At 45.1% G+C, this 27,984-nt stretch overlaps 1 protein-coding gene across 2 annotated transcripts in view; it reads right to left on the bottom strand.

Moving 5' to 3' along the window:
- Nucleotides 1-27,984, bottom strand: part of erich2 (glutamate-rich 2) — a 178,685-nt gene that overhangs the window by 64,117 nt on the left and 86,584 nt on the right. For both annotated transcript variants that reach the window (XM_085986245.1, XM_085986246.1), the window contains 2 exons: nt 17,155-17,264; nt 9,182-9,301 (listed from right to left, as the gene is read on the bottom strand). In XM_085986245.1, coding sequence (XP_085842371.1) covers nt 9,182-9,301; nt 17,155-17,264 — 230 coding nt within the window. The remainder of the gene's footprint in view (nt 1-9,181; nt 9,302-17,154; nt 17,265-27,984) is intronic.

Genomic DNA, 27,984 nt, shown 5'->3' with positions numbered 1-27,984 from the left:
CCATTCTGAATCTTGATTCCTAATTTGTGCTTATTTTTTCTAAATTAGCTGTATATGAAGTAAAATTTTCTTCTGGTGCAATACAAATGGAAGCAATCAAGTTAATATGGTAAACAAGATCCTACTACAGAATTATACTACAAAGAAATTTAACAGAATATTTCAGAACCATTGTAAAAAAAAATAATAATTTGATCACACTTGCAATAAACACTTTGTATATAGGTGTCTTGGAAATATTATTACTGTTTTTGGGCAGTCGTTAAAACAATGTTTCAATGCTTTTTCAGTGTGCATAGTAACACAAAAGTGTGGAGGTTTGTTCTTCATTTTATTTGATTGCTTGTTATAAGGCCTCTGATGATACATTAGCTCATAATCTAGATAGATATTTCAATGCAGTAATGAGGGAGCATTGTGATGGAAGTCAGGTCCTTTGGATGATGTGTTAAATCGTTAAAGATCTCATGGCACAATTCAAAGAAGAGTAAGATTTCTTATAATTAATAATAATCCTGGAGATGCAGAAAACCTGTTGCATATGTTGTCACTGTTGTTCATTGATGGGGTCCTCAGAGTGTTGCAACAGCTAAACAAAGATAAACAAGCAAGTGTTGTTTCCTTAAACAAGAACGCCTGATGTCCTGGGTCAATCTCAACATGAAAATACATTCAGGAGGTGAATCAAGGCCTACCAATCACTTAGGAAAAATGTCTGAGATTGTGTAATGCTCATGAACTTCTCCTTCTCGAGGAATTTGCTTATCCCTAAACTAGGGCAAAATCCTCCAGATCCCTTGGTTGTCAAAAACGGCTCAGAGAAAAATCTTTTTCTTGTAAAACATTAGCAGTTTTTCAATGGTTCCCAAGTGTAACAGGGAGGAACTTTGACCAGGTGAGGAACACCATCTAGAAACAGCTATTTATCCAGTTGGCCTAATACATTGCAAACCGTTTAAAAGTTGAACAGTTGACTCACAAACATGGGCTTCCAAACCCTGATTATTTCTTAACTTTCTGCTGAGATGAGCTCCAAAAATCACTATTGAAGTTTCAATTTCTCAAACCAAAGTAAACTAAAGCCAGTTATGCAAAAGCCCAAGAAAATCTATCTAGAATCTATGACTAATTATGAGTCATAGTGGCCCTAGTTTGGAAAAAAGGGCAAATTAGGAATCAAGACTCGGAAAGGGTGGCCAGGTGAAACATCCTAGGGTTTTGAAAGAGGTGGCTATAGAGATAGTGGATGCATTGGTTGTCATTTTCCAAAATTCCATAGATTCCAGAACGGTTCCCACGGATTGGAAGGTAGCAAATGTAACCCCACTATTTAAGAAAGGAGGGAGAGAGAAAATGGGGAACTACAGACCAGTTACAGCCTGACATCAGTAGTAGGGAAAATGCTAGAATCTATTATTAAGAACATGGTAACAGGGCACTTAGAAAATAATAGGATTGGGCAGAGTCAACACGGATTTATGAAAGGGAAATCGTGTTTGACAAATCTGTTAAGAGTCTTTAGAGGTTGTAACTAGCAGAATAGATAAGGGGGAACCAGTGGATGTGGTGTATTTGGATTTTCAGAAGGCATTTGATAAGGTGCCACACAAGAGGTTATTAAACAAAATTAGGGCTTATGGGATTGGGGGTAATATACTAGCATGGATTGAGGATTGGATAACAGACAGAAAACAGAGAGTAGGAATAAACAGGTCATTTTTGGGTTGGCAGGCTGTAACTAGTGGGGTACCACGATGATCAGTGCTTGGGCCTCAGCTATTCACAAGCTACATCAATGATTTGGATGAGGGGACCAAATGTAATTTATATCCAAGTTTGCTGATGATACAAAGCTGGTTAAGGATGCAAGTTGTGAGGAGGATGCAAGGAGGCTTCAAGGGGCTATAGGCAGGCTAAGTGAGCGGGTAAGAACATGGCAAATGGTATATAATGTGGAGAAATGTGAAGTTATCCACTTTGGTAGGAAAAATAGAAAAGCAGAGTATTTTTTAAATGGTGAGAGATTGGGAAATGTTGGTGTTCAGAGGGACCTGGGTGTCCTTGTACATGAATCACTGAAAGTTAACATGCAGGTAACAACAAGCAATTAGGAAAGCAAATGGTATGTTGGCCTTTATTACAAGAGGATTTGAGTACAAGAGTAAAGACGTCTTACTGCAATTATATAGGGCCCTGGTGAGACCACACCTGGAGTATTTTGTACAGTTTTGGTCTCCTTACCTAAGGAAGGATATACTTGCCATAGAGGGAGTGCAAGAAGGTTCACCAGACTGGTTCCTGGGATGGGGGGATTGTCCTATGAGGAGAGATTGAGTAGACTAGGCCTAGAGTTCAGAAGAATGAGAGGTGATTTAATTGAAACATACAAAATTCTTACAGCTTGACAGGGTAGATGCAGGGAGGATGTTTCTCCTGGTTGGGGACTCCAGAACCAGGGGGTCACAGTCTCAGAATAAGGGGTCGGCCATTTAGGACCGAGATGAGGAGAAATTTCTTCATTCAGAGGGTGGTGAATCTTTGGAATTCTCTACCCCAGAAGGCTGTGGAGGCTCAGTCGTTGAGTATATTCAAGATAGAGATCGATAGATTTTTGAATATAGAGGGAATCAGGGGGTATGGGGATAGTGCAGGAAAGTGGAGATGAGGTAGAAGATCAGCCATGATCTTATTGAATGGCGGAGCAGACTCGAAGGGCCGAGTGGCCTACTCCTGCTCCTATTTCTTATGTTCTTAACACTGTTGTGTCGGTACCTTTCTACCTAGACACAATTTAGGACTCAGAACTCAGAGATTCAAACATGAAGTGCTTTATTGGAAGGAAAGGAAGTTCTGGCAAGTTCCGAACAAAGAGAGCTAAGCTTAACCGAGAGAATACCCAACCATTTATCTCCTGTGACAGCGCCACCACAGGTGGGAGGAGAACACACAATAGAACACACAATACATAACATTTCCTCCCCTCTTAAATGGAAGGTCCACATTATTCCTCAATAGGTAAGTTACTTTCAATACACTCAACTAACCTAGGGTAGAGGTAGACTGCCTGAAACCCTGACTTTACCCTGGGGTTTATTCTGCCTCAGTCTTGTGGGTAAGTCACTAAGCCTACAGATCCAAGCGTCTTGGAGGCCGACGCTCTCTGACAGGATACCGGCGGTCATCGCTGGCTTCCACAGCAGTAGGCATTGACACAGGCCTGGATGGAGAAGGTGCCTGTGTCAGTTGAAAGTCAGGAGTTTGCACAGGTGGAACAGTCTCTTTGACTTCCTGTGTTGGAGAAGAGCACTGTGGCAAAGGATGCTGGTTTGCGGTATCATTCAGAAACAGTTCAGGCCAACCAGCCGTTGGAGCCTCTGTGGCTGTCTCTGCTCCTAGCAACAGTTGATCTGTGTGTCTTCTCCAGACGACATCCTCAGCAGTCTCAACCGTGTAAGACACAGGGCCCGTCTGTGCGATCACCGTAGCAGGAACCCATTTCGGTCCAGTGTTGTAGTTTCGAGCTAGGACGTGCTCTCCCGGATGAAACCGTCTCTCCTTGGCTCTTTTCTCTCTCTTTTCAACTTGAGCTTGTTGTTGACGATGGACAACCTGCTCTGCCCTTGGAGGTTTGAGTAAGTCAAAACTTGTCCGCAACTGCCTCTTCATCATGAGCGAAGCGGGGGAAGTTTTGGTTGTGGCATGCGGCTCGTTCCTGTAGGACAACAGGAAGCTGTTCAGGCGTTGGTGGATTGAGCCCTGACCTTGCGATGCCTTCAAAGCGTGCTTCAAAGTTTGCACGAACCTTTCTGCCTGGCCGTTAGTAGAGGGATGATAGGGCGCAGACCTGATGTGTTGGACACCATTCACATGCAGGAAGGTTGCAAACTCCTGTGATACAAATTGTGGACCATTGTCACTTACGAGTTGTTCCGGTGAGCCATAACGGCTGAACATCTCACCAAGTTTCTCAATTGTTTTCTCTGCCGTGGTAGACCTCATCACAGCGACCTCCGGCCACTTGCTACGAGCGTCCACAACCACCATAAACATCTTCCCTTCGAAAGGACCGGCGAAGTCCACATGTACTCGCTGCCACACTTCTGCAGGCCAATCCCAGGGGTGTAGGGTTGCCAGCTGTGGAACATTCCGGACCCTTTGACATGGGGAACATGTTTTGGCTTTCTCCTCAATATTCCCATCGAGACCTGGCCACCAGAAGTAGCTTCTTGCCATTTCCTTCATCTGAACCATCCCACTGTGGCCTGTATGAAGTTGTTGCAGTATAGGTTCCCTCAGAGGTGGCGGAATGATGACACGGCGTCCCCAAAGAAGACAACCTGCCTGGACGGAGAGCTCATTTCTTTTTGAAACGTAAGGTTTCAAACTAGGAGAATCTCCTATCGCTCTCCCTCGAATGACATCGTCCATTACCTCAGACAGGACTGGATCGTTGCGGGTGTACCTTCGCACCTGAACTGCAGTGACAGGTGCTCCCTCCACTTGTCTAAAGTAGAAGATGTCTATCTGACGAGGCTCTGGGGGAGTAACAGGCAAGGGTAGCCTCGAGAGACCGTCTGCGTTGCCGTGCAAGTCTGATTTGCGATATTTGATGTCGTATGTGTGTCCTGACAACAGTAAAGCCCACCTTTGCATCCTGCTTGCAGCGAGAGACGGAATTCCGGTGTGGGGCCCGAAGATTGAAGTCAATGGACGGTGGTCTGTCAGGAGTGTGAACCTTCTCCCAAACAGGTACTGGTGACATTTTCGAATTCCAAAAACGATTCCCAAGGCCTCGCGCTCGATCTGCGCATAGTTACTCTCGGCCTTGTTCAAGGTGCGTGATGTGAAGGCGATAGGTTTCTCTTAATCCGAAGGCATGATGTGGGATATGACTGCTCCCACACCATATGGTGATGCATCACATGCTAGCTGCACGGGTAGCTTTGGGTCGAAGTGTGTCAGGACCTCCGAATTCAGCAATGCTTTCTTTGCTTGGGCGAAAGCTTCGTTGCACAGTTCAGTCTATTTCCATATTTTGCCTTGACATAGCAACTGATGTAACGGCTTCAGCAATGTTGCTATGTCTGGAATAAACTTCCCATAGTAGTTAAGTAGCCCCAGAAATGAACGTAACTGGCTCACATTCTGGGGTGCTGGGGCCTCCACGATCACCTTGACCTTTGGCGGCGCCTTATGCAGGCCAGTAGCATCAATCACATGCCCCAGGTACTCAACTGAAGACTGAAAGAATTCACATTTGTCTTTACGAACTCTGAGTCCGTACTCTTTCAGTCGTTGTAGTGTCGCATCCAAGTTCAGAAGATGATCCTCCTCATTTGTCCCAGTGACAAGGATGTCGTCCAGGTAGCACTGGACTCCTGGCAGTCCACTCAAAATCTGATCCATTGCCCTTTGGAATAGAGCTGGGGCCGACGTAATTCCAAATGGAAGGCGGCAGTACCTGTATAGCCCCTTGTGTGTCACAATTGTCAGCAGCTCCTTTGATTTGTCATCGACATGCATTTTTAGATAAGCCTGGCATAAGTCTATTTTGCTGAACTTTTGCCCTCCGGCCAGGCCCGTAAAAAGATCATCAATGAGGAGAAGAGGGTACTGTTCCACAGACAGCACCGGGTTAATAGTCACTTTAAAATCCCCGCAGATTCGAACAGATCCATCCTTTTTCAGGACAGGAACAATGGGTGTGGCCCATTTGCTCACGCTCACAGGCTCCAGGACTCCATTCTCGACTAAGGCCTCCAAGTTAGCCTCAACTTTTGGCTTAATTGCATAGGGTACAGGTCGGGCTTTGTGAAACTTCGGCTTGCTGTCAGGTTTAATGTCCAGTCTCACGCTGATCTTTTTCATGCTCCCAAGTTCCCCATTGAAGAGTTCTGCATGTTTGTTTAACACTGCAGTCAGGCCTGACTCCCCTTTTGACATCATGCGGACTGCAGGCCAGTCCAGCATGATTTTCTCTAGCCACGCACGTCCCAGTAGTGATGGGTAATTTCCCTTTACCACATATAGTGGCAGTTTTGCAGTCTGTCCGTTCAATTTAACTGTCACCTCAATGACGCCTCTCATGGCCACAGGTTCGCCGGTATACGTCTTTAGCACAATGTTTGTTGGCTGAAGGGTAAGATGCTTTAGCATTTTGTTGTAGACAGTGTCTGAAACAAGGGACACAGCCGCGCCTGTGTCCACCTCCATCTGCACTGATTGTCCCTCCACCAGTGGTGACACCCAGTAGCCATTTGAACCACCTGCAACCGTCAGTATATGCACCTCTTCCTCCTCAGAGGTGTCACTCCCCTCTGTTTTGCTTGTTCCATCATACTGCACTGAATGAACACTCTTTTTCCTCTCTTGTCCAAATACAGGCATTTTGCTTCCATGCTTCCCAGCTCTGTCTGTTCTTTTTTTACCTCTACAGGCGCGTTCAATGTGACCCTTTTTGCCACAATTTCGGCATTCCAGCTCCGTACACCAGCAGTCATTAGCGTGATGGCCCGTTTTCCCACAACGGTAACATGTGCCGTTCCGCGCATCTTTAGGCTCAGACGACACCTTGTGAACTCTCCCTGTTGAACTCAACTGGTGAGCCTCCTTTTCCACCATCTCCATGGAGACACTAACTTCAATGGCCTTTTCAAGAGTAAGGTTGTCCTCAGTAAGAAGGCGCTTCAGTGTGGCTGCATTTTGCAGACCACACACAAGTCTGTCTCTAATGGTGTCATTCAGCACCTCCTTGAACTGGCAGTGTTCCGACAACCTTTTTAAAGCAGCAATAAACATCGTCACTGATTCCCCCTCCTCTTGATTCCGTTTGTGAAATCTAAATCTCTCAGCAATAACCAGAGGTTTTGGTGAAAAATGTACTCCAAGAATTTCCACTAGTTGCTCATATGTTTTAGTTCCTGGCTTATCTGGCTACACGAGGCTGCGAAGTAAATTGAAAGTCTTCGACCCGATTACACTCAAAAAGGTAGGCACGACCTTTTCATTTGCCACCGCATTCGCCAATACAAAATAGTCAAAACATTCCGTATATGCGCTCCATTGCTCCACATTTTCATCAAAATCACCGATGTTTCCTAATATAGTAGCCATCTCACGTTTCAAATTAAATTTTCTGTTTACTCACTGCACCCGTAACGTATGCAGATTCATCCGCTCCTCGTCGCCACTTGTTGTGTCGGTACCTTTCTACCTAGACACAATTTAGGACTCAGAACTCAGAGATTCAAACATGAAGTGCTTTATTGGAAGGAAAGGAAGTTCTGGCAAGTTCCGAACAAAGAGAGCTAAACTTAACCGAGAGAATACCCAACCATTTATCTCCTGTGACAGCGCCACCACAGGTGGGAGGAGAACACACAATAGAACACATAATACATAACAAACACAAACACAGCAAAAGACATGAGTAAATGTCCACAACTTGACTGCACGTGTCAATTTGAAATTTGTTACTTTTAAAATCCTACAGAGGGAATGTGTTACCCAGCAATACTCTAGAAGATTAAAATCATGCATCGTAATAAATGTTGGTAATACAACTTGAAAGCTACAGACCTGATTCACATTGTAAGGAAGCCTGGTCATTACTGGTAAACTAAGAAAATATCTACCAAAACTGGCATTATTAGACAACTTGAAAGAAAGAATTGAAAATGTGCATTCTGAGGATTAGGATGAACTGCAGGTTATTTCCCTTTTACCTTTGAATTCAAATCAAGTCCAGATTCATGGTGAGGTGAGAGTGGCTGCCCTTGCTATCTAGGCAGCATTTGACCATGTGCGGCATCAAGGAGCCCTAGTAAAATTGAAGTCACTGGGAATCAGAGGGAAAATGCTCCACTGGCTTGAGTCATACCAAGCACAAAGGAAGATGGTCGTGGTTGTTGGAGGCCAATCATCTCAACCCCAGGACATTGCTGCAGGAGTTCCTCAGGGCAGTATCCTGGGCCCAACCACCTTCATCAATGGCTTCATCAATGGCCTTCCCTCCATCATAAGGTCAGAAGTGGGGATGTTCGCTGATGACTGCAGTGTTCAGTTCCATTCGCAACTCCTCAGATAATGAAGCAGTCCATGCCCGCATGCAGCAAGACCTGGACGACATTCAGGCTTGGGCTGATAAATGGCAAGTAACATTCGCACCACACAAGTGCCAGGCAATGACTATCTCTAACAACAGAGAGTCTAACCACCGCCCCTTGACATCCAATGCCGAATCCCCCACCCTGGGGGTCACCATTGACCAGAAACTTAACTGAACCAGCCACATAAATACTGTGGCTACATGAGCAGGTCAGAGGCTGGGTATTCTGCGACGAGTGTCTCACCTCCTTACTCCCCAAAGCCTTTCTGCCATCTACAAGGCACAAGTCAGGTGTGTGATGGAGTACTCTCCACTTGCCTGGATATGTGCAGTTCCAAGAACACTCAAGAAGCTCAACACCATCCAGGACAAAGCAGCCTGCTTCACTGGCACCCCATCCATCACCCTAAACATTTACTGCCTCCACCACCAGCACACCGTGGCTGCAGTGTGTACCATCTACAAGATGCACTGCAGCAACTCGCCAAGGCTTCTTCGACAGCACCTCCCAATCCCACGACCTCTACCACCTAGAAGGACAAGGGCAGCAGGCACATGGGAACACCATCACCTCCAAGTTCCCCTCCAAGTCACACACCATCGTGATTTGGAAATATATTGCCATTCCTTCATCGTCGCTGGGTCAAAATCCTGGAACTCCCTCCCTAACAGCACTGTAGGAGTGCCTTCAACGCACGGACAGCAGCGGTTCAAGGCGGCGGCTCACCACCACCTTCTCAAGGGCTATTAGGGATGGGCAATAAATGCTGGCCTTGCCAGCGACGCCCACATCTCAGGAATGAATTTTTAAAAAGGGATGCAACCTCTCTCAATCTCCTCCCCTGAACTGTCCTAAGTGAAACAGGTTTTTTCAGTCTCAATTCATTTTTCAGGTAATTGGAGAGGTTTTTAATAATGCAGTTTCATTCTTCTAAGAATGAAAACTGAACTGCATAATTAATACATTTGCAGAACACTGCTCAGCATTCAGTACAGCAATGAGATGGTTGAATTAGGCATAAGCAAGTGACAAAAAATACTGTGCAAAGTAATCTACTGCTAATATATAATTACCATTCATCTTGGATTCAACATGCTGTTTCTTAACATCCACGTTCTGTTGTTTTTCAGTAGACCTTTTTGACTCTGGTTTTGTTAACTTCTTCAGTTCACTATTTAACGATGCAGAGTGTTCTGAAAACAAAATTAGAATATAAATCATTAAAAACAAATAGGAAGTATCCATTTGATGTATTTGTTTTACTTTTCTTCACCTCACCACCATTCTGAATCTTGATTCCTAATTTGCCCTTATTTTTTCTAAATTAACTGTATATGAAGTATAATCTTCTTCTGGTGAAATACAAATGGAAGCAATCAAGTTAATATGGTAAACAAGATCCAACTACAAAGACATTTAGAAACAAAATATTTCAGAAGCATTGTAAAAAACAAAAATTATTCGGTCACACTTGTTTAAAAAAAACACTTTGGCAGCAAAATTTTATTAGGCCCAAAAACAGTTGCAAGGATTGCGATGAGTGATCTGCCCACATCTCTTGAAAGTAGTGCAGGCAGCACGTGAAATTCATGCTGCCTGCTCATTATCATGATTGCAGTCCTAAGTTCAGCGCTAAACACGCTGCTGATTAACTCAGCGTTCAACAGTATTGTGTGGTCTGCTCTCTAATTAAAGAGTCAAAGGCTGCCTGCACTTCTTAAAGGGGAGTTGCGCTGATACAGAAGTACTTCATTGTAGCTGGAGCTGGAGCAATATGTCTCAACACGGGAGAAAGCGGCACCTCAGTTCTCAGATGCAGCACTGGAGGTCTTGGTGCAGGGATGTACAGGAGGAGACAGGCTCCTCTACCCGCAGGGGGGCAGGAGGCCCTCCAGACACAGTGTGTGAAGGCAGTGGGAGAAAAATCAAAGAAGCCTTCAGTGCCAACAGTGTTGCCCCCAGGACATGGATCCAGTGCCGGAAGAAGTTTAATGGCCTCACTCGAGTGGTCAAGATGAGTGAATGCATCTTCAAATGCCATAGCCCACCAACTGCACCACGAGCCTCACACACTGCTCAATGCACCACACCCCTATCATTCACCTACCAAGAATCTTTAGCAATCACGAGTCACAGCTCACAATCATAGCTTCACCACACCCTCAAACAATTACCACTGCTGCAAGCCTCACACCCACATCTCACACATTGCACACAATGCCAGCTATTCAACCATGACAGGCACATCACCCAAACACATTGCACCACACTCACTGACAGACATCCCTTTCTCTTGCAGGCCAAAGTGGCTCATAACAGAAGAGAGCAGGAACGATGGGGGAGTTGGGGGCATGCAAGCACAGCTATACAACCTGACTCAGCTGGAGGAGACTGTGCTAGAAATCATTGATGGGGTCGTCAGTAAGGCCGTGGCACTGGGCGAGGTTGAAAGCATTGATGATTGACGGCATGCATATCTTGCTACCCTGCCCCCCCCTCACCACAACCCGACCATTGTGCTGCCCAAGAACTGACAGCAGCTGAGCCTGTGCAGCAAGAAGTAGAGGAGGAGAGTGACAGAGAAGAGGCACCGTTACTCGATCTGACACTCCCAGGCACCAGCTCAGAAAACGGCACTGCGCGCACTTTAGAGGGTAGTATAGAGGCCGGATCTGCACGTGGTGTGTCACCGGGCATGAGTGGGTTGCAGCCAGGCCAGGGGGAAAAGGGTAGCGCAGGCACCAGCTTCCCAGAGGGCGGATCGCACACAAGTACTGCTGCACAGGACTCAGACGATGAATACGATGGGGCAGCTTTCAAAAGAAGGGTGATGGGCATGCACACAGAAATGCTTAGTGCAATGGCAGGATTGCTATAGAGCCTCGTCACTGTCAAGGAGCATGGGTGAGTCCGGCTCCAACATTTCACGGGGCTTTGCGCGGAGCTTGGCACACATGATTTCCAGGATGGAAGTGATGGGCAAGTCCAGTAGAGAACTTGTGGACCTAACCATGATGCTGGGTGTGATGGGCAATGTCGCAGCTTCCATTGCAGCACTAGCGGAAGGGACCCAACGTCTAAGTGCTGCAGTGGAAGCTCAGACTGCTGCCATCGTGGCTGGGTTTAAGAGTGTGGAAAGGGGCTTGCAGGGACGCACAGCAGTCCAGCAATCTGTCCTCCAACAGATGGCTAGGAATGCTGAAGCGTCGCCGCAGGGAGTCGTAGTGGCTCAGGATGGCAGAATTCGTACTTCCACCACTGCCACTCTACCAGTGCCCTTGCTGTTGTCTGTCAGCCAGCCAGCCAGCCCAGATTGCTGCCGCCCATGCCGAGATGGTGTAGTCTACAGCCAGGCCTTCTAGGCCCAGAGATGCTCAAGGTCGTCCTGCAAGGTCATCTGTAGAGTCCCCCTCGGAAAGTCAGCAGCCTTCCACCAACCATGCTGCAGCCACTGGGGTAGCACTGTGTAGGAGCACTAAAATAGGCAAAGGAACAACAAGACAGACACTAAGGGAATGTACAAGGCTGATTAGTTGACTTTGTAAAGTTATATTGGGATTAATCAGTTATAAATTATGTTTGGAATATTTGTCTTGTGGTGGCTTTCATTTCAGCATTGTTCCCAAGAGGACGCCGTGATGTTCCGTAACAGAGGGATGGTAAGGTGGGGAAGTGTTGAGCAACGGGGATCTGGGGTTTCAGTCAGGGGAACCGGAGTCTGATGATATGCGCACAAACAGCCCACCACTCCCAGCCAGTGTCGGAGCAAGTGAGAGCGGAGCAGGAAAATCTATCCTGCTATCTTTTGGCGTGGTATCTGCCCCCTGGTATAGACACTGGCATTGATACCAACAACACCTGCCTCAACTGATGTTGAGAGCTGAGCTGAGCTGATGTTGGTTAAGAAACTGCCCGATTATTGGCTAACACAAAAGGTACACTAATCTAATATTCCTCCTCAGATATCAATCTCTACTTGCAAACTGGTGTGCATCAAAGTCATATAAATAGCTGGAGATGGAATATAGACAATGATCCGAATCCACAGGCTAATCTAGACCAATGTCCTGGGTGCTCTATCAATTTCAAAAAGCGAAACAAAATCAATTTTTTACTGCAGAACAAAACCGTTGCATTTTTCTTAGAGAAGAAGGGTAAACAAATGAAACTGAGTTCCTCATGGTCTTCCTAAATTAAAATAGTCTTACCACAAAATCTTCAGACTCAAACATGAAGCTCAATTTGTTCACATTACTATACTTTTTAACAGCCCAGGGAAGTCTCAAGATTTATATGCAACTGGTTTTCAGTTACATACCGTTGCTTAACCTCCAGCCAGTGCCGAAAATCATCATATGCAAATCTAACCCTGTAATAGGATCCAAAATGAGACTGTGTTGATGCAAGTTGGAAGGTGAGGATGTAGGGCACTTAATTACAGATGAAGGACACCATTTGCTCGATCTTAATTCAACCATCCAGAAGCACCCGACAGTTCTCCCTGCAGCATCCTGTTGTCTCTTCAATAATTCCACAGCTTTTGCATTCACTCATCTATCTAGGAGTCCATTCCATACGTTTATCTCTCTTTGTGTGCTAAAGAATTTTCTTGTATCAGTCCTCAATTTGCCTTTTACTTTGAACCTATAGTCTCTCGTCTTACTTTTACACTTTAATTTGAAGTAACATTCTGGATTTACCTTCTTGCATCCTACCTTGCTGGTCATTCTGCCTGGCCCTCTTGAACCCAAGGATAAGTCCCTTTTTTCTGGAAGCACTAATACTTTGGTTTCTTGGATCTACCCTGACAAAGTTGTATGGTTTGAAGGACTAGGCTCCTAGATGTAATGTTAGAATGGTCAGACAAGCTCTGCGCTATTTATAACTGCCCAAGGTAGTTTGGACCTGCTCACCAAATAGCTTCTTTTCCCTAAAACAATGCAGTCTCTTCTACAATGAAAGCAGAAAGCCTGCAATTTTTATCCAGGTAAATCTGCACATGGCTAACCACTGCAAAAATGTTGCTGTCTGTACTCATATACATTGGTTTGAGCCATGCTCCCAGTATGCAGAAATAACTGCACTAAAGCTGCATCCATCTGTTTATGAACAAATTTCATCCAACAAGATTTACATTGGAAGTGTTTCACAGCATATACTCAATTACCTCAAGAATCAAAATGTTTTAACGCTCTCTCAGGCTGTGGCTATATTATATCTTACAGGGGTCAGGGAACCCTGGTCAGGGAACAGTGCATTTCAATTCATTAAATATATTCAAGAAGGAGTTAGATATATTTCTTAAGGCTAAAGGAATCAAGGGATATGGAGAGAAAGCAGGGACAGGGTACTGAATTTGGATGATCAGCCATGATCTCATTAAATGGCAGAACAGGCTCGAGGGGCCGAATGGCCTACTCCTGCTCCTATCTTCTATGTTTCTAGGGGAGACTTCATGAGCACACAGGCTGGCACAGCATGTTGTCCAATTCAAAAAGACACAAGGCAGTAAGTAATATTATCCTCTCTTCTTCTTTTCCCACCTCGACCAGCAGCTGCCACCCGTGTGAACCAGCGAGGGGGCGATAAACTGTTCCGAGTGAAGCAGAGGCGACTCCCGAGAATGACTGACTGTTCTCGGTAGTTAGTGGGGTGGTGGCACGAGGTGAGGGAGGTAAAACCCAGTCTGGCATGGGGTGGGCAGGCGGCTTCCGATTGTAGCGTGGGAGCCCAGAGTACTTGAAAAAAAAATCTACAGGGCTATTAGGATAGAGCAGGGGAAGTGAGATTAATTCGATAGCTCTACCAAAGAACTGGCACAGGCACAATGGGCCAAATGGCCTCTTTCTGTGCTATATAATTCTATGATTCCCATTTCTCAGCAAGAGACTGCACAAATAATGTGTCTCAAGATTTGTCGTGGTCTGCTACATGCTCCATAACCTCGCCATCACGAGGGCACAGCCCTTGCCACCAGGCATATGGCAACCAGCTGAGGAGGAGGAAGAGGCGGGGAGGAGGAGAAAGTGGAATAGGAGTAGGAGGCAGAAGAGGAGGAGGAGGAAGCGAAAGGGAGGAGGCAACCGACAGCCCCTTTTTGCCCAGACTGTCCGTGATCAACACATTTGACTGCAGAATCAGTGACCCCAATTCCCCATTCAACAATAGTCCCACACCTTACCTTCCCTCTGTTACTGACCATCACAGCATCATCTTGGCCACAATGCTGCAATAAAAGTCACCACAAAACAAACATTCCAAATCAATTTTATGAATCACATCATTACAATATTTCAATCAAAAGTCAACTAATCACCCTTGTGCATTCCCTTAGTGCCTGTCTTCAGTGTGCCTTTGTCTGTTCTAGTGCTCCTATGCAATGCTACCCCAGTGGCTGCAGCACGGCTGGTGGAAGGCTGCTGACTTTCAGTGGGGGAGACTGCAGATGGTCTTGCAGGACGGCCTCGAGCAGCTCTGGGTCTATTGGCCCGGCTCTAGAGTGCACCACCTTGTCATGGGCGGCAGCAGTCTGGGCTGGCTAGCTGACAGGAAACAGCAAAGGCACTGGCGGAGTGGCAGTGGTGGGAGGACGAACACTGTCATCCTCAGCAATCCTAGTAATTTGCTGCAGGACAGATTGCTGTACTGCTGTGACACCCTGCAAGCCCCTTTCAACACTGGTAAACCCAGCCATGATGGCAGCGGTCTTTGCTTGCGTGGCAGCAAGCTGAGCGTGCATGACTTCAGTCTGAGCTTCCATTGCAGCACTCAGACGTTGGGTGGTTTCTGCTTGTGCTCCAATGGAAACTGAGACATCAGCCATCATACGCTGCATGATGATTGGGTCCACAAGTGCGCAGATGGATTTGCCCACCCCTTCCACGCTGGAGAGGATAGGGTCCACGCTCTGCGCAAAGCCCTGTGCAAGGTTGGTGCTGGACTCCTCCATGCTCCTTGACATTGTATTCAGGCTTTCTGGCAGGCCTGCCAATGCACCAAGCATTTCATTGTGCATACCCATTAGCATTCTTCTGTAGGCTGCCCCATCGATGTCCTCATCTGAGTCCTGTACAGCAGAACTTGTGTGCGACCTCGCCCTCTGGCGAACTGGCACCTATGCTACCTTTCCCCCCTGCCTGGCTGCAGGCCACTCATGCCCGATGTCTCACCACATACAGATCCCACGTCTAACCTATCTTCTAAAGTACGTGGAGTGTCAGTATCTGAGCTGGTGTCTGGAAGTGTGAAATCGAGTGACGGTGCTGTGTGTTCTGCATCACTACGTTCTTCCTCTTGCATTTTGTGTTCCTCCATCAGTGCCTGGCCAGCATGCAGTTCTTGGTTATCTGAAAGGAGAAAGGCACAAGGGTAAGGTTGTGGTTAAGGGAGGGGGGGGGGAGGGGAAGCAAGACGTGCATGCTTACACCATCTGCAGCTTATAAATCAGAAGAGATTGTGGGATGAGGGGAAGTGGGATGTGAGAAGGAGAATTAGGTATGAGGATACCGTCATCTTCAATTGATTCAGCCTCACCGCTGGCCACGGGCTCAGCAATGTCCCTCCCAATAATGGCCAGCACCGTCTCCTCCATCAGGATAAGTTTATGCAGGCGTGCATGAGCCCTTCGGGTAGCACCTGCTGCCTCCCGTTACGCGCCAACTTCTCCTGCAAGAAAGAGGGAAGTGTGTCAGTGAGTGTCATGCAATCTGTTAATCTGTTTGAGTGATGTGGTTGTCATGGTTGAATAGCTGGCAGCGTGTGCAAGCTGTGAGATGTGGGTGTGAGGTTGCAGCAGTGCTAAGTGTCTGAGGGTGAGGTGAGGCTATGAATGATAGGTATATGAGTTGTGATTGATAAGAGATTGTTGGTAGGTGAGTGAAGGAGGGGGGTGGGGGGGTGAATTGAGCAGCGTGTGAGCCTAGCGGTCAGGATCAATCATCATCCTAACTTAGACATATACCACTGTTTTTCACCATTGGGTCAAAAATGTAGAATTTACTACCAAACACCATCATAGGAGCACCATCACCAGAAGCACTGCTGCGTTTCAAGGAGAAGGCACATCACAAACCTTTTGGGAAAACTAGGGATGGGCAATAAATTGGGACATTTAGGGCTGGGCAATAAATTCAGCCATTCCGTGAACAAATAAATAAAGTTTGTGACAGGAGCAAATACAGAAGCAACAGCTTTGACCAAAGCTGATCTATGCCCATCGTGTGGTATCAATGTCTTTAATCAAAAGCCAATATACTAGGCTCATGTATGTAATCCCTGAACTTAGGTAGAAACTGTATCCAATGCTGGAGGAAATAGTTTGAGCCCAGCTGACCCAGTTACCTTTGGTGCTTACTCATGTTCAGCCAGATCTTCCTTCAATCAATGCATCTTTGGAAGGCTGATTCAACCTCTACAAGTCAATTTCCCATGACCTCTAGCATTGACTGCAATCAAGCCATACTCATTATGAAAAGGTGAGATCGCCTTTATAGTCCTCATAAGTTATATCTAGTTGGTGAGCAGCAAAAACACAAATCACGGACCATCAGAAAATTCCTGCATCAGGAATGATAGAATTTAAGAGGAGCAACCCTTGATAATGTCAATGCATGCAAAAGGCTCAGTCCAAAACAAACCAATGAAAATGTACTTATTTTCAAACAGACTATACAAATGGGAAAACTGAAAATTAGTGGTGAAGCTGGAGAGTAGCCCAAGGTGGCGTTCATATTGTGTGGGGAAATAAGAGAAAGAAATGACACACATACACTAACCTACAGCATGCAAATGTTCTAAAGTACTATATCTCTTTGACTTTCTTTATGCGACAACTGCGACAGATTGCTTCCTGATACTACTTACCCTTCAGCAAGCCCATCAATGGATGGGGGAAGCTATAGTAAATAACATTTCTAAAACTAAAGAAAATATAATTTAGGCTATTTAATAGCTTTCTGAAAGTCTATAAAGTATATATAAAATGCATTGGCGTGTATTTTCCACAACCAAATGGAATTCATATTCATATTAAAAAAAAAACTACTACCTGTGCTTTCCTGCATATAGGATTGCTTTGTATAGGTGTCCGAAATGTGAGCTTTGGAATGGCTTGTCTTCATTGCGAATGTTGATCGATTCTCCATAACTATTCTATTCCTAATACAAAGTGGATTTCACAGTATCAAATACTACTGTACCTTACAGTGATAGCAAATGCATATTTCTGAAGAAGGAACCAGGTCAGTAATTTCCTCCCGATCCCACAAAGTTGATAGGTGACCTAATGTTTAAAGAGGTACTGGAAGAATAAAAGAATGAGGAAGAAATTCAATGATTCCTAACTGCATACAATGCAGTTGCTGAGTTTACTATTTCATGGCTAAATATAGCTCCCACTTGATCAAAATAGTAATTTATGCAACATAGTCTCAGCAACTTGCAACTTAAATATTGTTTAAATGATTTAATGGCCTGGATTTTGCTGTATTAATAATGGCGAGGCTATCAGCGCTCGCCATTATTACAAGGTAAAACTGCCAGCAACTTCTAGCATCCGCACATGCGCAGTTAAACGTGGAAGTTGCTGTCAGTGATACCCTGCTCCTCCACAGGGTGTGGTGTTGCAGTCTTCACAGATGAAATCTGCACAGACGTCATTTTGATGGTGTGAACTTAGGCTAATTACCCACTATTCTCACTCTAAAGACAGATGAAAATGTTAGACCTTGTACAATCAGGAGTAACTGAGTTTTTATAATGGCATAGTAAGAAATAATTACTGTTGTACAACCTCTCTGGCCCTGAAAAATTAATTTGACAAGTGCGGAGTCTCATTCCCTCAGAAGAAAGTTAATGTTGCAGATTTAAAAAAAATTTAAAAATAATAATTTTAAAAATATTTTTTGTTTTTCTCTTTTATGTCTTTCCCTTAATCCCGTGTGTATGTCCCAATTTTTATTTCGCCAGCTGTACAATGATTTAAATGTAATTTCTATTTTTGTTTTTTACTTCCTGCTTTGCAGTCTGCGTGTCTCAGTGAGGATTCTTCAATCTGATTGGTTGAAAAGCCGCCAAGCTGCCTTTTCTGCTCACAGACACCACAGATCCCCTGTAGAGGGCGCCAAATTCAAATAGACGCTGGATGACTGGAAGTCTCTGCTGACAAGTCTGCTAAAAGTCTGTGCACAAGGTGAATGGTGAAAGCAGTTCCTTTGCCGCTCACAGCAAAATCTGAGCCATTATTTTAATTAGTTCTGGTCACCATTACATAAGAGGGTCATCCAGGCATTTGGAGGCAATGTGGAGAAAAGCTACAAGGCTGATTCTTGGTGTTAAAGGAATTAAGTATGAAGAATGAATACGTAAATTGGGAAGAGACATTTCAAATGAGATCTTAGAGGTATGTAAAGGTGTTTCTACTTTGGAACTCATTTAATTCAGGTTGCGGGTTGTGTACTGACTATCCACATTACCATTGATAAACCCAATTTTCCATAAGGGTTCTCTTACCCATTCACTGTAACTGCGGCAGAACTGCAGAAACCCCAGAAAATTGGCATAAACGCTGTTTCCACGGCTCCTCCACCAAAGTTATGGCAGACGAGTGGGAGAATGCTCATGGAAATTCACCCGGCTTCTCTTACCCTGATGACAATATTGTCAACTGACTTTGTCATGCAGGTGCTGTTCTCACACAATCCAAACAAAACACAACAATAATGTAAAAGCATCTTAAGATAATTAATGGGACACAGAAAATAATCCTAGACAATACCTTCAGATATGCAGGACTGCAGAACAAGAGAGCACAGGCTCTAGATTCTGAGGTGCAGGTTTAGGACAGATGCTAGGAAGTATGTCATTAGAGGGTGATCAACAGCTGGAACAGGGTGCTAGGAATGGAGGTTAAGGCTAGGACACTGGATTCATTTATAAAAACTAAATACTGTAATATGAAGATAGTAGGTTTGGTATTCTGGAAGGATGAAATGAAATGGGTCGAAGGGCCTTTTCAATCCAAAATTATCTTGTGAGATCTAATTTATTTATGCAAATTCAGTTAATTTGAAAGGGCTTTACCCACAATTCAAATTTAATAATAGCCTGTCACAGAAATAAATTAACACACCTACTACATTAAATATTTTTATATTTATAAAATCAGGTTTAATAAGCTTTATGCATTATTGTTTAGATTTTTTGATGATATACATAATAAACTGATTTGCTGTGGTAAATACTACAGGTACAGCAATAATGACAATAACTAACTCTTGAGACGAATAGTTAACACTTCTTTGCAGGACAATTTCATTTTTTTTTTAAAGTGCTATTTTTTAAATACAATTTCAGCTCTGTACTTTTGGAACATTTAAACCAATATACTGCACCTATAAACATAGGGTAATCCTCCTACTCTTGCTACACCATTTCCCAAACTGATTGTTTGGACAATGTTATTGCAATATTGTTTGATAAAATACTATCATAAAGGCAAGAAGGATAGCATAATTTGATTTTATTTAAGTATGACTCACAAAAGCCTTTATGAAGACATATAATACAACCAAATTACAGAAAAATAGTTTGCTTATCATTTAAAATGAGGGTTAGGCCCTCAAATTCTTCACTGGTTAGATTTGGACTATGGAAGAATTTAGGCTCGGTAGAAAGAAAGCATTATGGAATTTACAAGCACTTCTAGCAAAAGGCAAGACATAATTAGTAAATAGATGAATAACATAATTAACCTATTGAGACTTTCTCATTCATTGATTGAAATTGAAATTCCACATACAAATGAAAATTGGAAGGAGTTAAAAAGAATTGAAACTTGGGCTGCTGGGATTAACCAACTGTAATGGAAGCTAACTGAGCAAGATAATGTTGATCAGTAAAGCTTAACAGATCTTGAGCATAACAAGCATCAACAAAAGCTTACAATTTTAATCTGATTCTGACTAAAGACAAATAAAATGTAAAAATTGGACTGGAACATCTGCGAGGAGAAAACTTTTGTAAAATGCTAAACAAGCATGGACTAATAAAGGAGAGCTAGCATGGATTTGTTAAGGGCAAATCGTGTTTGACTAACTTGATTGAGTTTTTTGATGAGGTAACCGAGAGGGTGGATGAGGGCAGGGCAGTTGATGTTGTGTATATGGGCTTTCAAAAGACATTTGATAAAGTTATTAGGCTTGTTAGCAAAATTGAAGCCAATGGGATAAAAGTGGCAGTAGCAGCATGGATACAAAATTAGCTAAGGGATAGAAAACAGAGTTGTGGCGAAATGGCTGTTTTTCAGACTGGAGGGAAGTATACAGTAGCGTTCCCCAGGGTTCAGTACTTGGACCCCTGCTGTTTTCGATATGCATTAATGACTTGGACTTGAGGGTATATGGCACAATTTCAAAATTTACACAAAACTTGGAAGTGTAGTAAACAGTGAGGATTATAGTAATAGACTTCAAGAGAACAGTCTTCACACTGAGGACACCCTCCATCATGTTGTGTGGCACCGTGCTAAATGGAATAGATTCAGAACAGATCTAGCAACTCAAAACTGGGCATCAATGAGGCGCTGTGGGCCATCAGCAGCAGCAGAATTGTATTCCACCACAATCTGTAGCCTCATGGCCCGGCATATCCCTCACTCTACCGTTACCACCAAGCCGGGGACCAACCCTGGTTCAATAAAGAGTGTAGAAGAGCATGCCGGGAGCAGCAGCAGGCGTACCAAAAAATGAGGTGCCAACCTGGGGAAACTGCAACACAGGACTACCGGCATGCTAAAAAGCGGAAGCAGCATGCTTTAGACAGGGCTAAGCGATCCCACAATCAACGGATCAGATCAAAGCTCTGCGGTCCTGCCACATCCAGTCGTGAATGGTGGTGGACCATTAAACAACTAATGGGAGGAGGAGGCTCCATGAATAGCCACATCCTCAATGATGGTGGAGCCCAGCACGTGAGTGCAAAAGACAAGGCTGAAGCATTTACAACCATCTTCAGCCAGAAGTGCCAAGTGGATGATCCATATCGGCCTACTCCCGAGGTCGCCACCATCACAGAAGCCAGTCTTCAGCCAATTTGATTCACTCTACATGATATCAAGAAATGGCTGAGCGCACTGGATACAGCAAAGGCTATGGGCCCCGACAACAATCCGGCTATCGTGCTGAAGGCTTGTGCTCCAGAACTAGCCGCGCTTCTAGCCAAGCTGTTCCAGTACAGCTACAACACTGGCATCTATCCAACAATGTGGAAAACTGCCCAGATATATCCTGTCCACAAAAAGCAGGACAAATCCAACCCAGCCAATTACCGCCCCATCAGTCTACTCTCGATCATCAGCAAAGTGATGGAAGGTGTCATCGACAGTGCTATCAAGCTGCACTTACTCACCAATACCTGCTCACTGATGCCCAGTTTGGGTTCCGCCAAGACCACTTGGCTTCTGAACTCATTACAGCCTTGATCCAAACATGGACAAAGGAGCTGAATTCCAGAGGTGAGATGAGAGTGACTGCCCTTGACATCGAGGCAGCATTTGACCGTGTGTGGTGTTGGATTGCAAAAATAGGCCTGTGAATCAAAGCCTGAATCCTCTAGTCTTTAAATATATTAACCAAAGCTGTAGGGAGGGCTGTAGTACTAGAAACCACTCAAAGGATGTTTAGCTTCACGTATTAGGAAATATATATAAAATGAACATGTAGCATTTAGGTAGCTGCGAAGCATGATGGGATACTTGACCATCATATTAACCAAGTACTGCGGGAATAACATATTTACTAGACTCTTAGTCTCTGTCTTTGTTGTTATCAGTGTTACAGAAGCAGTGTTTAATGCAGCTGGCCTTCTGAGAGATAAGGGGAACTGAACTTCATAGGGAGTCAGCCATTTCTATCTCTGCCTCAAACACCTTATCTTCCTTTGTAATGTCTGCTCGCAACCAAAAGCGGACATTGTTTATCATCTCAAGAATTAAGCGACCTTGCTCACAGAAGCTAGAAACTGTTATGCTGTATGTCAGAACACTTCAGGGCGGCTCCCGACATTGAGTGACTAATCACGCCAACCAATAAGGGAGTGACCAATAAGGCTGTTTGTATGTGTACGCCTACTTTTGCAACCTAATGGGCGGTACCTATCGAAAGGTATATCAAGGCTTGTAGATTGTATTTTGTTGAGAGGAAAGGTTCGATTCTGGGGAAATCAGCCTCTCTCCCTTGTGCACAAGCTTTTTAGCTATTTACTAATAAAACTTTTACTTTATTCTCAATTCCGTCTCAGTCTAGAGTTTCCCCGAATTCGAATCTAACAGTGGCATCAAGGAGCCCTAGTAAAACTGAAGTCAATGGGAATCAGGGGGAAAACGCTCCACTGGCTGGAGTCATACCTAGCACAAAGGAAGATGGTTGTGGTGATTGAAGGTCAATCATCACAGCCCCAGGACATCGTTGCAGGAGTTCTTCAAGGCAGTGTCCTATGCCCAACCATCTTCAGCTGCTTCATCAATGACCTTCCCTCCAACATAAAGTCAGAAATGGGGATGACTGCACAGTGTTCAGCGCCATTCACAACTCCTCAGATAATGAAGCAGTCCATGCCCGCATGCAACAAGACCTGGATGACATTCAGGCTTGGGCTGATAGGTGGCAGGTAACATTTGTGCCACAGAAGTGCACGGCAATGACTATCTCCAACAAGCGAGAGTCTAACCACCTCCCCATGACATTCGACGGCATTACCATCTCCCACCATCAACATCCTGGGGGTCACCATTGACCAGAAACTTAACTGGACCAGCCACATAAATACTGTGGCAACAAGAGCAGGTCAGAGACAAGGTATTCTGCGGCGAGTGTCTCACCTCCTGACTCCCCTAAGCCTTTCCACCATCTACAAGCCACAAGTAAGGAGTGTGGTGGAATACTCTCCACTTGCCTGGATGAGTGCAGCTGCAACAACACTCAAGAAGCTCGACATCATCCAGGACAAAGCAGCCTTTTTGATTGGCACCCCATCCCCCACCTTAAACATTCACTCCCTCCACCACCGGCGTACTGTGACTGCAGTGTATACCATCTACAAGATGCACTGCAGCAACTCGCCAAGGCTTCTTCGGCAACATCTCCCAAACCCGCGACCTCTTCCACCTAGAAGGACAAGGGCAGCAGGCTCATGGGAACACCATCACCTCCAAGTTACCCTCCAAGTCACACATCATCCTGACTTAGAAGTATATTGCCGGTCCTTCATCGTCACTGGGTCAAAATCCTGGAACTCCCTACCTAACAACACTGTGGGAATACCTTCACCACAAGGAATGCAGCAGTTCAAAAAGGTGGCTCACCACCACCTTCTCAAGGGCATCAAATGCTGGCTTTGCCAGCGACGCCCAGATCCCATAAGCAAATTTAAAAAAATGTTTTTTAAAGTCATGCTAAACCTTTATAAAACAGTAGTTTGGCCCCAGCTGAAGTGATAGGCTGGATTTTACCAGCCCAGAGGAGGCGGGTTTGGAGGTGGGACTGCTGGGAAAATGGGAAAAATTGGGAGCGAGTCAGTGAGGAGAGCTGTGGGTCTGCTGCGGTGTAAGTGTGCAAATAACAGCTGCAGAGGTAGTGTGATGGGTGCAATGGTACACAGGTAAGTATGACAGGTGAGAGAATATGGTGAGAAATATTTTTATTCTGTTCATATGTATCTGCAGGTGACAAGATTTGATGTTTCTGTGAAGCCTCATCTGATCGGCAGAATTGACAGATGGCTTCTGCAATCTCACAAGCAGCTGCCATCTGTTTTTTCCTAAGAAGAGAATCATTGGTGATCCTGGGTGCAAGGGCTCACCTTTGGACAGTGATTGTCAGTGTTTGACTGTACCTCAATGTTGTCAAACACCGTCAAATCATCTAAAAAGTTATGGGGCCTATCACTTTAAAAAAACGGCAGATGAAGCGTCATGCACTGACATCATCTGACACTGGCTTTTCATTAATTGGCTGGCAAGCCCGCAGGGCGGGCTTAACAAGGCCAATCAGGGGAAAATAGCGCCAGGTCGTCAGACATCGCTGACCCTGGCGGGGTTTCCTGCGTCGGGAAGGCCGCATCAGCAGGTTGAAAATAGGGAAAAGCCTCTTAACTGCCTGTTAATTACCTGTTAACAGGCAGTTAATTGTCTCTAATCCCCTCCCCGCCGCTAGGAGATGGGTCCCTGCGCGAGTCGGGGACCCACCTCCCGGGAAGATGGTTCGGAGGAGGGCTGGGAGCGAGGTTGGGACCCGCTCCCAATTTTACCCACTTTCCCAGCAGTCCCGCCTCCAAACCCACCTCCTCAGGGCTGGTAAAATCCAGTCCAAGGTGATTGGCAAAAGAACCAGAGGTGACATGAGGAAAAACTTTTTACACAATGAGTGGTTAGGATTTGGAATGCACTGGCTGATAGGGTGGTGGAAACAGATTCAATAGTGGTCTTCAAAAGGGAATTGGATAAAATACTTGAAGGAGAAAAAAATTCAGGGATGTGGGGAAAGAGCAGGGGAGTGGGACTAACTAGAATGCCCTTCGAAAGAGCTGGTGCAGACTCGTTGGGATGAATAGCCTCCTTCTGTGCTGTACTATTCTATGATAGGGAGTACAATTTAGAAGTTTGCGGATGATACAAAACTTGGCAACGTAGTAAATAGTGAACAGGATAGCAGCAGACTTCAGGACAATATAGACAGACTGGTGAAATGGGCAGACAAGTGGCAGACACAATTTAATGTGGATAAGTGTGAAGTGCTGCACTTTGGGGGAAACAACATGGTGAGGCAGTAAATGATACTTTTTTGAACGGCGTGCAAGAGCAGAGGGACCTGGGGGTACATATTCACAAATCCTTGAAGATGGCAGGGCAAGTTGATAAGGCAGTTAAGAAAGTGTATGGGATACCTGTAGTGTATGTACCTTTAAGAGCCCCTGTGTACTGTAATACCGGTAGTGACCACTCGGGTATATAAGCCTGTACAGCGTCTTGTATCTTTTAGTTCACCTCCAGACTTTGTTCAGTAAACACCTGTTAAACCAACTCCTGCATTCCGTGTCTCCATTAACACACGGATACAACAGTGGCAACGAATTGGAAACGGACTTACCTGCAATTCGGCAGCACCTCAAGGAGATCGATTCCTCAGACGAAGGTCGAAGAAAAAAAAGGAAAAAAAACTGAGTTCACCAGCTAGCCGGGCTGGTGGCAGGTACTGCACTAATCCTTCCTGGGCGGCGGGCTGGGGCTCGATCGGGTGGCTCTGCAGCGGGGCCGAGCAGCGAGTCGGAAGGCGGAGGCAAACAGAGACGGAGGGTGGAGCACTCGGGAGACGGCCGGCGCTGCAAAGCAGGTCGGCGTTCGGACCAAGCAGAGGGAGGGAAAAGTCCCAGAGAGTCCGGCGGGAACGAGTCTCCAACTATTAAAAATATCTGTGTAAATAAAAACCGCGGAGAACAGCGTTGTCAGCAGTGGCAGTGGCGGGAAAGTGCGGGAGGCGCCATTTTTTCTCGGCAGGGAAGAAAGGAAAGCGCGGGAGGCGCCATTTTTGATTTTCAGGATGCCTAAGACTGGCAATATTACTGCTTTCGATAGTGATATGGAGGATTGGACCACATATGTGGAAAGAGTGGAGGTATATTGCACAGCGAATGAAGTAGAGGATGATAAAAAGGCATTGGTACTTCTAAATCTGATGGGCGCAAGGACATACGGGCTGTTACGAAACTTAATCACTCCAGCCAAACAGATAGACAAGAATTTTAAGGAGATTGTTGATACCCTACAGGAGCACTTAAACCCAACACCGCTGCTGATAGCGGAACGATTCAAATTCTTCAGGAGGAATCAGCACAAGAATGGAAGTAACGCTGATTACCTCACCGAATTAAGAAAGCTGTCAAAGCACTGCCAATTCGGGGCAGGACTGGCAGATTCTCTACGAGACAAATTCGTCTGCGGTCTCCTAAGTGAAGGAACACAGAAAAGGCTACTTTCTGAGAAAGATTTGACACTGGACAAGGCTTTCAGTGTGGCTGTATCATACGAAGCAGCAGCAAGAGGAGCTGCAGAGATACAGCAAAAGCCACAGGACTTCGGCACCCATGAAATGACACGGGGTTTCGAGAGATGTTATCGCTGCGGCACATTCACCCATGACCAGAGGGACTGCTGGTTCAAGGACAAAGCATGCAGGCAATGTGGAAAGATGGGACACATTGCACGTGTATGCCGATCTGAAAACAAAAAATCCACTGACAGAAAAAAAATCAATAAGGAAAAGTACAGAAAAGTACAAATGATGACGGACAGTAGCTCCGAAGACCAGAAGAGCGATAGCGACTCCGGAAACAAGAGACTAAGCTGTCTCAAATTACATAATGTAATTGCCAAAGAAGATTACCAGACCATTTGGGTTACCCTCACGATAGCGGGGTCCCCAGTTAAAATGGAGCTAGATACAGGATCAGCTCTGACCGTCATAAGTCGACGGGATTACGAGCGGCTATTTCCACATATACCTTTGAAAGACACATCCATTGTCTTGAAGACATATACGGGGCAGAAAGTATACCCCAGAGGGAAAATAAGGGTGCCTGTTGTATACAACGGCAAGGAAATACAGAAGTTGTATTTATACGTTCTGCAAGATGGTGGTCCACCGCTGTTGGGACGTGAATGGATCAGGAAGATACGTTTAGACTGGCACTCCATTCAGGCACTGACGGTGACCAGTAAGAAAAAAAATGATGACGTCATACCTGAACGATTAAAAGACATCTTGGTCAACGCCAAAGAAGTGTTTCAACAGGAACTAGGAACCTTGAAAGGCGTCACCGCCTCAATAAAAGTGGAAGATGCGGCAATTCCCAAGTTTTTTAAGGCAAGGCCGGTGCCATACGCAATTCGTTCAGCAGTCGAGGCAGAGCTGGAGAATTTGGAAAAGGCAGGCGTGTTATCCAAGGTAGATTGGAGCGAGTGGGCAACACCCATCGTCCCAGTCATGAAGAAAACGTTGAATAATGATAAATCTGAAGAACAGAGAAAAATTTGCATCTGTGGGGACTTCAAGGTGACTGTAAACCCGGTCCTTCACACGGTACAGTATCCTCTTCCGAGGATAGAAGATATTTTCGCCTCACTATCCGGAGGGAAACGTTTCATCAAAATTGACTTGGCACAGGCATATCTACAGATGGAGGTTGAGGAGGCCTCTAAAAAGTATCTCACGATAAACACACACAAAGGCCTGTACAAGTACAATCGACTGGTTTTCGGAGTAGCATCAGCTCCAGCTATCTGGCAAAGAGCTATGGAGCAAGTCCTGCAAGGGATTCCGGGGACTCAATGCTACCTAGACGACATCCTTGTAACAGGATAAAATGACAACGAGCACCTTGCCAATTTGGAGCAGGTGCTCGCTAGGCTGAGACAACGGGGCCTACGAGCAAATTGCCCCAAGTGCGAATTTTTCCAGAAACAAATATCATATTGTGGCCATATAATTAACGAAGAAGGGTTGCATAAGTCACCTGAAAAAATTGAAGCGGTCATAAAAGCCCCAGCACCTGAAAATGTCTCACAATTAAGGTCGTTCCTGGGATTGATAAATTACTATCATAAATTTTTACCGAACTTGTCAACTGTTCTGCACCCTCTTAACGCACTGCTACAAACGGGAGTAATTTGGAAATGGAGCGAAGACTGTAAACGTGCCTTCCATAAATGCAAAGGCTTGATCACGTCCAAGGAAGTATTGGCTCATTACAACCCATCACTGCCAATCAGACTGGCATGCGATGCATCCCCTTATGGCGTAGGAGCGGTATTATCGCATAGATTCCC

This window comes from Somniosus microcephalus, chromosome 4 (genome assembly GCF_052327205.1).
Source record: "Somniosus microcephalus isolate GS21.2 chromosome 4, FLI_Smic_1.0, whole genome shotgun sequence".
In the NCBI taxonomy this organism is placed as follows: domain Eukaryota; kingdom Metazoa; phylum Chordata; class Chondrichthyes; order Squaliformes; family Somniosidae; genus Somniosus; species Somniosus microcephalus.
The sequence above is the reverse complement of the archived record's forward strand: the minus strand, read 5'-3'. Positions and strand labels throughout refer to the sequence as shown.